We start from the raw sequence: 12,666 nt of genomic DNA on the forward strand, positions 1-12,666 counted from the left end.
TTAGAGGAGATTAATTAGGAGATGTTTCATAATTAAAGAGGGCAGATTTTGGGGCTGGTTTGAGGGCTGATTTGGAGGAAATTAATTAGGAGATATTTCCTAATTGAAGAGGACATATTTAGAGGCTGATTTGAGAGGAGAATTGGGAGACGGCTGTTTTGAAAGTTGTTGTTTATTATTTGCTATAACTAGTAGGGTTTATGTTATGTTTTATATGGAGAATTTTATGTGAGAGTTATTGTAGTTTTTTTTTTTCGTGAGGGCTTCCTAGTGGCGTCTAGGTTGTTTGGGAGAGTTGATCCACCTCTAGAATTGTAGATCGCTTTTATTTTTTTTATTGAAGAAAAGCTGCTATCAATAGTCATATTTATGCATTTTTTTTCCATTGTGTGTTTGCTGTATTTTCTCCAAGGCATATCCGATACATGTGAGAATTGTTGGTAGTCCGAACCCTGGGTGTTGGACATTCTGATCCGGGAATTGTGTTTCATGGTTCCTGCATGATGTAGTGATTCACTTTCATATGCTCATAAGTGCTTCTAGGAAAACCATGTCAGTAGTAAATATTTTGTTTAGGCGAAATTGTCAAATAACCGGTGTCTAATTACCTGTTTGCAGAAGAGAAATTATAGAATCCTGTTGATAAATTAGGGTATAAGGTTCTTATTACAATAAAAAAGAATTCAAACAATCTCTCTCCCTTATGGTATTAGAGCCGTAGAAAAATTATTCCTTGCATCACTTTCGTTTGATTTCCTTGAAGTCATCGTCAACAGCTTTAATTCATCGCAAGAGGAACAGCTGTTTTTTTACTTAACCACAGCAGAAGTCTACCTTCACCATTGTAGGCGTCTTCATCACAGCAAGTGACAACAAGATCCTTCCTTCCCCACAGTAGGCACACCCTTTATTCTTCATCAGCTTCAATAGGTGTATCCTCCATCATTAATATTAAGATTAAAAAAAAAAGAACAAACCAAGGGAGAAACTAAATGGTTCTGAATCTTACCCAAAATTTCAATCTCTAATATGTGAGTATCAAAACCTTCAAGGCTTCAACCTTCATTTATATTGAATTGAAGGGAATTATCTTGTTTGGTCCCAATTCTTGAGAATTTATCTTTAAAAAAAAAAAATAAAAGAATGCTAGGCCATCTTATTGGCCCATATTGAGAGAAGTTGATCTCAATTTTATTACTTGGGACATATTATAGTAGACTACTCAATCATGTCATGGTTGTGGAATTCAATGAGACTGGAAATTAGCAAAATGTGCATGTTCCAAACCACAACCAAAGATATTTGGAAAAAATGAAGCAAAATATACTTAAATGTTCGGGCTGCTATCTTAGTCCATGAAAGTAAGATTCAAATTCTTGCCACTGAGCAAGGTATTCTTTCCGTCACCTAGCATTTTAACAAAATGAAAATTTTGTAGCTCAAACTTGATCCCTACATCCAACATATTAAAATGATGTACAGTGAAGTTGTTGCTATACTGCTAATTTAATTGAAAAATATAACACGTCCAAATATTTAGAAAAGGCTCCCTTCTAACCTAAATAATTTTTTTAACTACTAAAAGTGAGGAATTTAGGCGAGGTGTTATGCTAGAAACACCATCTTGGGAGTGTATAATTGGTTTGGTATCATGTTTGGTTTTGCCTAGGCAAGCACTTTCACAGGCCCAGTTCACTTCATCCATTCTGCTGGCATAAACCTACGTTGAAGGCATCATACTGCATAATGGTTTATTCTTTAGCTTACGTAGTTGCTTCAGATTTTATTCTATTTCCTCTTATAATTCTGGCACTTCTGGTTTTTTATAAGGGTATTTGTACAGCATTGGAGCATATGAGGAGGCTCTAAGTAACAACCTTTTTATGTTTAAACCTGTCGACATTTTAAGCACATGTTTCCTCAAAACCTAGTTATTTATATAATTATATTTTGTCATTGGTTTTATTTTTATGGAGTGCATAAGTTAGCATGTATCTCCTTGTTGCAGGAACCATTTTTGCTTACGGAGTTACAAGTAGCGGAAAGACCCATACAATGCATGTGAGTATTTCAACCATATCAATACGTTTCTCTTTGATAGGATTAACGTGTAACAGTTCAAATGTGTCTCATCACTGCCCAAAAACTTAAAAAAACATGTTGCCACTGACTTTATCCATTATGGACAAAAATGTAATGAAATATATCATCTCTCTCATGAGCTGTTGATACAAATATGCACAAATTATTGGAGAGACTTAAGGTGGTATTGTTTATTTTTTATTAGTATAATCTTAAATGTATCCTAACTCTGATCAAGCAATTTAGAGTCAATTGTGACACTGCTTATGTTTTTTTATGTTAGCCCTTGGCATCCAAGCATTTTCTTTGATTTTATACAACAACAACAACAACATCAAGCGTTTATCCCACTACGTGGAGTCAGCTACATGAATCCTTTTCCTTCATTGTATCCTATTAAAAGTCAAATTCTCGTTTAAATATAATAAAGAAAGTCATTCTGAATATTTTCTAACAAAGTCTCTGCCTCTACCTTTCTTAACATAAGTCAAATCTAATACCTCTATTCTTCTAACCGGGTCATCGGAAAGGCCGCCGTTTTATGTGACCAAACCATCTAAGGCGACTCTCTCTAACCTTAATGCATCGGGCTTGTTGTGTGATAGAAAAGTACCCCTCATTCCTAATATTTTCTTTGATTTTATGTTGTAGCAAATTATTCTAAAGGTTTTCCCTCAAAAGTCAGACAAGTTGTTTAATTTTATAGGCGTTCTACTTCAGCACGAGTTTTAAGGGGCTCTGCAGACGTTAACATTAATTGAAATATTGCGTGAAAAATGGTGACAGAGAAAAAGATGACAGCAAAACTTAAGTTTGACTGTTAATTCTGTTAATTTTATTCATACTAGGATTAGTTTTCATTGATAAAGTGTAAAATATATTATTCAGAATTCCAAAAGATTAACGGGATGGCAGTAGTGGAGGTCCATCTTTCTGGTTGATGCGTGAGTCTAGAAATGTCCAAATGGGGAAGTGGAAAAGCAAATATTTACTGTTGATTCATTTTGTAGAAAATTTCTATCAGAAAATAGGAGAAACGCACATCCATAGTTGTATTTGTGATTTTTTCCCTTTTGTTATTTTGGCTTCTAAATTATGATACTCGTTTTCCTCATTTTCCTCTTAGCATGGATGCGTTTCTTAATGGGTTGGACTACGGTTCATATGTTGTAAAAACTATATGTTATACCTTATGTTGGCAGAAAGCTCACTTTTTTGTTTCTTGGGCCTCTTCATGCAGGGAGATCAAAGGTCTCCTGGTATAATACCACTGGCGGTGAAGGATGCATTTAGTATTATACAAGAGGTTGTGTGAAGGAACGGCATACTTACTTTTCCAAAATAATTTTTTTTCTTTGATAGCATGTTATTAAAGACCATTTCTTTTTTGTAGACGCCAAATCGAGAGTTTCTCCTTCGTGTATCCTATTTGGAAATCTATAACGAGGTATGTTTTTATCGGATCATTTTTTTGCTTGAATTTTAGTTGAGCATTATCTATTTTTTATTGTACATATTAAATGCTTTCTACATCTCTAAAAATCATAATTTCATCTGTATCTTTGAAACTTTTTCAGTTTCTCTACAAATATCATGACTTCATGATATAAACCTTGCAGATGACCAAGGAAATTATCATGAGTATGTGATATATTTTCTATCCGTAGTGCTTAATATCACATTTGCCTTGGATGCAAGCCTGGATTGCTCATGGATAGAAGAATAAATATGAGTATGATCCACCCACAAATAACTTTGAAATCTCTATGTACTTGTTTAATCAATCATTAACTCAAACCTCGACCATGGTTGAATTTGTTCTCTGATCGGTATTTACTCAGGCATTCCTCATATAAGCTGTATGAATCCAATCCTGCTGTACTCTACTAGTTGTGGATTTCCAATTTAGGCATTTGCTATATCATTTGTTTTCTCTTGTTGAAATTGAATCTTAAATCAAAATCCTTAATTAGCTCTAGCCATCATGATGTAGAGAGAGAGAGAGAGAGAGAGAGAGAGAGAGAGAGAGAGAGAGAGAGAGAGAGAGAGAGGTTTCCAACCGGGTAGCAACAATTGCCTTCTTTAATGGGAATCTTAAATTGGGAAAGGATTTAAGGGCCTTTTAAAATTTAAAATTCAAATCAAATTAGATTGATTGAATGGGCTTTCCCTAATTTAACTCTTTCATTTATGGAAGATTCTTTTTTAGATTTAAATAGATTGAAATCTGAATTAATACTTCCCAAACTACTACAAGCTTATATTAGGAAATTAATTGAAATTTTAAAAGTGGAGGGAAAGAGGGAAGAGGGTGGAATATTTTAATTGGAGAGAGAGGGAGGGTCCTACCTATGCAAGGGCTTGATTGGGGGTTTGATTGGAGGAATTAATGAGATAGGAGAGAGGGGCGCGACCAAGAGAGAGGAGGGGGAGGAGTTGTTCACATTCAATGAATGTGTCTAGATTCAATGAACATGGAAATTGGAATTAATTCTAATTAATTTTAGATTGGGAGAGATTTGGGGGGTTTCCTAAAAGATATTTACTAATTAGGAAAGTTTTTGAATTTTAAATATCATTTGAATTCAAATTCATTGACTTTTCAAATTAATAATAAGATATTTTAAGAAGGTGTTCATGAGGCCAATTGAATTTGAAACAAGGGTTTGGAGGGGGCTTGCCAGCGGCTTAAGGTTTGGGCTAGGGAGGCCGACAGCTAAGGAGAGGCCGAAACTTGGGATTGAGGTGGAGAGGTTGGAGGCCGGTGGTTGGTGGGAGTGGGAGAAGTGGCCGACGGCTATAGGAGGGAGTTTGACCGGCGGTGGGGGAGGGGGGGAACAAGAAAGAAAGATAAACCATGAGCCCGGCTGATGGGTGCTACGATGCCCTCACCTAGGGACTTCAACCACGAGCTCGGACACTTCCTGCAGCTGGTGGGTATTTCGTTGCCCTCACATATGGACTTCTACTCTTCTAAGAACTCCCATAGCTCTCAAGAATAAAGTGTAGAAAATTTTCTTCTTAATAATCCATCATCCTTATACAATAGCATATGCCTCTATATATAGGCCTAAAAATAAAAGAAACTCAAAAAGCAAACATGCCCCTAGGGCTTATATAGGACTACTCTCTCAAGTGTGGGTAGAAAAGGGAGAAATACACAAATAAATAAAAAAATACAAATAATACTTAAAATAGAATGGTGCGATAAGGGCCGTCGATCTTCGTCTCCTCTTATAAGCTTTCACGTTTGGATGTCCGCATCACATCATCTTTACATCAAGGTATGGAACTCTCTCTGAGAAAGAACTTTGAAGTCTTCATGATGGATTGCATAAATATAGCGTCTATAGATCTTTAAAGTAAAGATGATGGTAACAAACTTTAGATCGTTAGTAGAATAATTTTTGTCCTGTGCCATGAGCTGCTTGGAGACATGAACCACAAATTTTTTTTTTGGCATGACCACAAACTTACCTTACTGCATTGAAGCATAATCCATGCCTTAATATTAAGCGTGTATAGGTTTGGAAGCCATCATTTTCTTATGGAATTCTGTAGTACTGATTTCTGAAAGTTCTCTAAGGACAAGAAAAGACCTTTCAAACTTTACAGCCTTTCAGGACAACCTTGTCTATAGTTCAAGAATATAGGACTGTGATTTGGTCTTGGCCAATCAATCATGACCTTAATCTTGCCTGGATTAATGGAATTTCAAGTTAAATTGACAATGTCCCTAAGGAAAGCCAGCTCCCTTCATTAGCATTCACGTTTGAATAACTTAGCATAAAGCATTTTCCTTAATTTGTAGCCCAATTTTGGGTGAGCATTCTTTGTCCACATTGTAGTATAGGTCAAGATGTCATCAATGAAGACCATAAAAAATTTATTCTAGCAAGATTTAAAAATAATATTCATCAAATGTAATAATGTAGTTGAAGTATTTGTCAACTTGCATCATCAAAAAATTGTAATGACCATAACAGCTTAAAAGCTTGCTTTGACATTCATCAATCTTAATCTTCAATCATTGTTATCTGGACTGTATGTTAATCTAATAATGCGATGGTGCTTGCATGCACAAAGAAGCGATCAATATGAGGTAGTGGATAGTTTTTTATTTTTTGCATTTTCATCTTTTTAACTCTTATAGGTGATGCTCAAATTCATTCTCCTTATTCTTTACAAAAAGCATAGGTGCTTGCCATTGTGGCATGCCATACTTTATGCGTAACGAATCACTTGGTCAGCAACTTCATTCCATGATGAAACTTTTCGTTAGCAACTTCTGCAATTGGACCTTAATTTATTGAAGCTTAGTAGTTAATGTATGGCTTGAATACAACAAAAAGTGTATAAGGGCCATTTGCATCAACGTCTAAGTACAACATTAAATAAGCAAGTGTTCCTACATTATGGACAATGTGGCAAAGAAGTTAGTCCCTAAAATTATAATTAGGATAAGAACTTAGAGCATATATATACTACAATCAAATTAATAAAATTAATAGATATTATTAATCATAGGAAATAAATACTCTATATATTCAATAAACTAAATGGGTTGGGAAAAAGACTAAGGAGATTGATAATTTGGGATTGAAATAGTGGTATTCAACTATTCAGATAGGATTCATACTAGAAATGATATAGATATAATTATAAATAAGAGTTTAAATGATAATATTGTATAAATTAATAGAATTGGAGATAAAATTATAGCTTTAAAATGATTTTTAATGTGAAGGTTATTATGCTCCTCAAGTAGGTTTTCTGTGTTCAAAAATAAAATATTAAAATGATTTAGAATTAATATAAAAGATAAATCTCTTGGAAAAAATGTTTTTATTGGAGGAGATTTAAATGGGTGTGTTAGAGTGGTAGAAAATTTTTAAAGCATTCATGGTGGCTATGTGTTTGAAGAAACTAATGAATGTGGTGACACCATATTAAATTTTGTTCTAGTTTATGATTTTGTAATTTCTAATGTTTATTTAAGAAAAGATGAGCATTCCATGACTTATAAGAATGGACACTAAAAATGTAGATTGATTATGTTCTTTTAAGAAAAATAGATCATTTATATTGCAATGATTATAAAGTCATTCTAAGTGAATGTTTATATACCTAATATTGCTAATTAATTTTGGATTTTAAGATGAAGGGGTGTAAAATGAAAATTAAAGTATAATATTGTCTTAGGTTTAAACGGTGTTATTTAAAGTGTTCTATAAATTTTTTTTTTGAGTAAATTCATGATCATAAAATTTGAATTGTTCATGAAGAAGCTAATGTTATTTGCAAAGTATTTGTTTTGAGAATTAAAAAAAAGCCCCTAATAATAAAAATAATTGATGGTGGAATCAAAATATGTTTGAAAAAATAAAAAATAAGAAGCTTTTTTATGCAAATTGATGTAGATGTAAAAATAAAAAAATTGGTAAAAGATATATAGGGGCCTGTAGAGTTTTTAAGAAAGCAACATGTGATGCAAAGAATTTAGCTTTTAGCTTTTAGTGATTTATATAATAGATTATATACTAAGGTTGGTGAAAGATGCATGTATAATTTAGCAAAACAAAGATATAAGAGAATTAAAGATTTAATTCAAGTGAAGTGCATTAAGGATGCAGATAAAAAAATGTTTTTCTTTGAAGAGGATATTCAGCATAGGTTGATGAGATATTTCAATGAACTTTTCAATGAAGATTGTGAGAATATGATTAACTTTATTGACTTTAGCACCCTTAATTAAATTTTATAATTTTATTTGTATCTTCATATGAGGACTTAAAGTTGGAGAGGATTTAAAGAAAATAAAATGCGGAAAAGTAATAGGACTTGATGATATTCTACTAGAAGTGTAGAAATGCTTTGTAGAACAAGGAATTTCTTAGCTTGCTAAATTATTTAATATTATTTTGAAAACTAAATAGATGTATGATGAGTGGAGTGTGTTGGTTCCTATTTTTAAGAATAAATGTGATGCACAAGAGTTTGCAAATTATAGATAAATTAAGTTAATGTATTGTTAAAACGGAGAATTTGAGAGGGAAAATCTTGAAATTATTCATTACAATCTTCCCTATTTATAGATCTATACAAGACATCCTAATGAGGAAATAATAAATTACAGAATTAATACATAAATAATACATAAAAATCTTTCCTAAATACGTCCCCTCATTATGGCGTGATCCATGAGAGTATCCACGGATTGGCGTGATCCATGAGAGTATCCCACGGATTGATCTTTGTGTCCGTCGGATCCTTTGCACTAGGAACGGTTGGATTTCGACAGCTGGATTTCAACATGTATCATGCATTAAAATTATGAGAGAGGGCAATTTAGCATGGGTTACGACATGGTACTAATATTTGTCAAATTCAATTTAGATTCATGCTGGGTGGGTCTACTTTGAAAGTTATACATTTATTAAGAAGTTTGATGGAGGAGTGTAAAGAAAGAAGGATCTACTTTTGATATTTATTGATTTCGAGAAAGCATGTGATAAAGTTCCAAGAGAGGTGCTTTGGAGAGTTCTAGAAAAGAAATAGTTAATAATACTTATATTCAAGTCATTAATGATATATATACATCAATTGTTATTTGTGTTTAAACATAATGTGGTATAACTAGATATTTTACTATTTTAGTTGGGTTATATCAAGGATCATTTTGAAGCCCATATCTTTTTGGTTTATTCATGGATGTTCTTACTAGGCATTTGCAAGAGGATGTACATTGGTGTATGCTTTTTGCTGTTGATATTCTTCTTGTTGATAAGATTAGAGAGGGAGTTGATGGAAAGCTTGAATTATGGAGGTCAACCTTAGAGTCTAAAAATTTCATTTGAGTAGCAGTAGATCTAAAACCGAGTACATGGAGTGTAATTTTAATAGTAATAGATCAAGTGGTAGAATTGTGACATTGGGTGATTAAGTCATTAAAAAGAGTGCACGTTGTAGATATATCAGATCTATTGCTTAGAGTGATGGTGAAATAGATGGATATATTATTATTAGAATTTAAGTTGGATGGTTGAAGTAGAGGAATACATCGAGCCTGTTGTGTGATAGAAAAGTATCCCTCAAATTTAAGAGAAAATTTACAAGATGGTAGTGAGACCTGCAATGCTTTATGGCACAAAATGTTGGTCATAAGTTTTGCAAAGATGAGAATGCTCATATGGATGAGTGGCTTTACGCTTAGATAAAAAAATGCTAAATGAGTATATTTCTAAAAAGGTTGGAGTAGCTTCAGTGTTAAATAAGATTAGAGAGAGTTGCCTTAGATGGTTTAGTGACATAAAATGATGGTTTTTTTATGACATAAAATATTTTTTTTTAAATTGAGTAGATGTATTAGATTCAACCTATGTTAAGAAAGCTAGAGGTAGACCAAAAAAGACTTTGTTAGAAAGCATTAAAAATAATCTTTTTATATCAAATATAAATGAAAATTTGACTCTTGATAGGACACAATGGAGAAAAAAGATTTATGTAATTGGTCTTACGTGATGGGATAAAGGCTTGTTGTTGTGGTAGTTAGCCTTTTTTTATGTTGTCTTTGACATTGGAAGGGTACAAAAAATCAAATATAGGAACTTGATTTATTTGTCTTGTAGCACATTAGGATAATTCTCATGAAACAATCACAAAAACATTGAGCTTCATTGGCACACTAATTGAAATGTCATGATTATCCAATGTCCAATATGAGCTAGATAGCCGATTCAACCAAGATCAAGCGTCTTCTACCCTAGGATCAATAGTAGGATGAGCTACGTGGGCAAATATTTTTTGATTGGATGAGTGCTAAGAGGATTTGTAGTAGTTAAGGAATAGCAGATAGAAATACTATGGGATAAGCTATGCTTGATTTCGTAGTAGTGATGTGAAACATACATGCGAGGATGAGTTACTTAATGAATTTACACGCTTAATTTTTAGAAACCACAATAATTATATATTTGCATTGATTTTGAACGACAAAAGAAAACACAAAGAGCGGTAAGACAAGCTTAGGCTAAATCACTTACATAGAGGTTGAGATCGTAAAAAATTAATTTAATATAACGTTGCATACATGAATGGTTTCAACAATAAATCCCAATGCTAATAAAAGATTAGTCTCTACAAGAAAATCCCTCAATAAACTCTTCCAATTTCTAGGCATTAGCGGAGGACTAACATGATCTCGGTGAATCAATTTATTCCATAATTGAAAGTAATTAGGAAAATAAAAGAGCGGGGGAAAGAGTTCACCGAATCCTGGTTTGGGGCTTTGGGGGCAGCACCTAGAAGGTCTTTCCGGTTAAGACAGTCGCATCCTTTGGCTGAATTTCATCTGGACAGCAACCCGGATCTTGTTCGGCGATGGGACAGTAGCTGGAGGACTTGGGAACAGCAGAACTGCTGTTTCTGTTGCTGTAGTTCTTCTGGACAGCATCTTCCCATGTTCTGAGTCTCATGGCAGCACTTAGAACTTGTCCATAATTTTGGACAGCACGCTGGAGAGGAGAAATTCAGGATTTGCCACCTTCTAGATGCACAAAAGCTGGGGGAATGTGGTGGGGAGTTTTGTGGACATCTTTGGGAATAATGTTAGAATTTAATTACTTGCTTAGGTGGCACGTGTTGTTAAATTCCCAATTCAAATAGGAGAGTGGGAGTTGGGAGAGTGGGGCGGTTTGGATGAAGGAGGATTGGTTAGGTTGGAGAGGGGGAGGGAAAGTTTTAACCAAATCGGAAATTAATTTCAGATTCTAGATAGATTTGGAGGGTCTTAATTTGAAATTTGAATTCAAATTAAAGTGTGATTGGGAGCCTTAATATGAAGCAATGGGGAAACCGAGGTGGTGGTCGGGTATGGGAAAATGAGGGGTTGGTGGAAGAGGGAGCAATCCGGCGGCGGGGAAGAGGGGGAGGGTCGGAGGAGATGAGAGGAACAAAAAAATAAAAAAATAAAGCCGCGAACCTTGGACCCTTCCAATAGTTGACGGGTATTGCGATTGCCCACACCTTGGGTCTTCCTTCTTCTCTCAAACACTCAACATTGAGGGAGACAAAGAGAAATCTGAATTTTCAATAATCAATTATCACCCTAAACCCTAACTTAATTTCAAATAGTTTCCTAAACCCTCATGAAAAGAAAAATAGCAAAGACTAAAACGCCCTTCGGGCTACAACACCACATGATCACCCCTAGGGGTAAAATGGGAAAATTGGAAAAATATAAAATATAAAATAAACTAGTACATAAGAATTTCAAAAAATAAAATAAACTCCAGATCGTAGCCGTTGATCTTCCGATGTTCTCATCAAGTAGCTTATAAGAGAATTGATAGTAGCTACGGGTAGAAAATAGAAATGTAATGGGAGAAGCTATACATTATTTATTGTCTATAAAGTTATAATAGTAAACACATGTTTAAAGAAATGAGAAGAACACATGGTACTCATAAAAGTGGAGTCACTATATAATAAATAAATAATTACTTGTAAAGAAAAAATTTCTGTTGATTACAACATAGAGTAGTCAAGATGAATATATATATTGAGAGTATAAAGAAATTTTATCAAAAGAAAGTATTACTCTATATTAATGTAGTGTAATTTAAAAGGTGAGAAATTGATACTTTTTGATATAGGGATTCTTTATTTTGGCCAAATTCAATGTGGAATAAGATGACTAATTCCATTAAGCGGATTTTTATAGAAATTTTAGGAGAGTTTATAAATAGATCATACACTGATATGAAGATTTGGTGGAGTGATGGGATAAGTTGACTAATTCCTCGGTACTAGGTGTTTTAAAGGAAAAGAAATGCGCTTTAAAAGTGTCAAAGATTGAATAATATTGATACCAAGGTTTATAATGATTATAAGAAGGCTATAAGTTTTAAAGTAACGGTAGTGAGTTTAGAAAAACTATAATTTTAATGATTTATATAATAAGCTTGTTGCTAAGAAGAAAATTAGATATATAAAATAGCCAAGATGAGATACATTAAAAATCTTCGTTAAAGTTGTAGACATCAAAGAAAGATGAAAGTCTTATTATGAGAAATCACTAAATGAGAGTTTTAATGAAGAAATTATTTTTGGCAGAGCATGATAAATATTATAATGTAATGAAGTATATTAAAAGTTAATTCATAGTAGTGTAATGAAATTGGCTCTAAAAATGCATTAATATAAGACATTTGATTTAGATGAGATACCTTCTAAGATCTGGAGAGTTATCTGCTATATTATATTGATTTGTTTTACAAATATTTTCAATAGAATTTTGAAGATTAGGTTGATGCCAAATAATTAAACAAGAAGCATTTTGGTATTTTGATTATGAACCATGATGATGTTAAGATTGCGCTAAATATAAAGGAATTAAATTTATGATTCATATTGAAGTTATAGGAGAGTAATAGAATAAAGACCTAGAAATATTACATCAGTGAGAACCAATTTGATTTCATATTAGGAAGATCTATTATGAAAGCAATTCTGTTAAAGCAATTTATAGAAATGTGTAGGGAATAAAGAAAAGTCATATTTTTATTGATTTGGAGGATGCATGTG

The 12,666-nt window shown here is 33.2% G+C and overlaps 1 protein-coding gene across 1 annotated transcript in view; it reads left to right on the forward strand.

Annotated features, from left to right (window-relative positions):
• The window catches only part of LOC110094377 (kinesin-like protein KIN-7D, chloroplastic), a 60,056-nt gene that overhangs the window by 11,153 nt on the left and 36,237 nt on the right, over positions 1-12,666 (forward strand). The window contains exons 4-6 of the mRNA XM_020819604.2: positions 2,009-2,061; positions 3,323-3,388; positions 3,476-3,529. Of these exons, the coding sequence (XP_020675263.1) occupies positions 2,009-2,061; positions 3,323-3,388; positions 3,476-3,529 (173 nt within the window). The remainder of the gene's footprint in view (positions 1-2,008; positions 2,062-3,322; positions 3,389-3,475; positions 3,530-12,666) is intronic.

Source organism: Dendrobium catenatum, unplaced genomic scaffold (assembly GCF_001605985.2).
Source record: "Dendrobium catenatum unplaced genomic scaffold, ASM160598v2 fragScaff_scaffold_198, whole genome shotgun sequence".
Taxonomy (NCBI): domain Eukaryota; kingdom Viridiplantae; phylum Streptophyta; class Magnoliopsida; order Asparagales; family Orchidaceae; genus Dendrobium; species Dendrobium catenatum.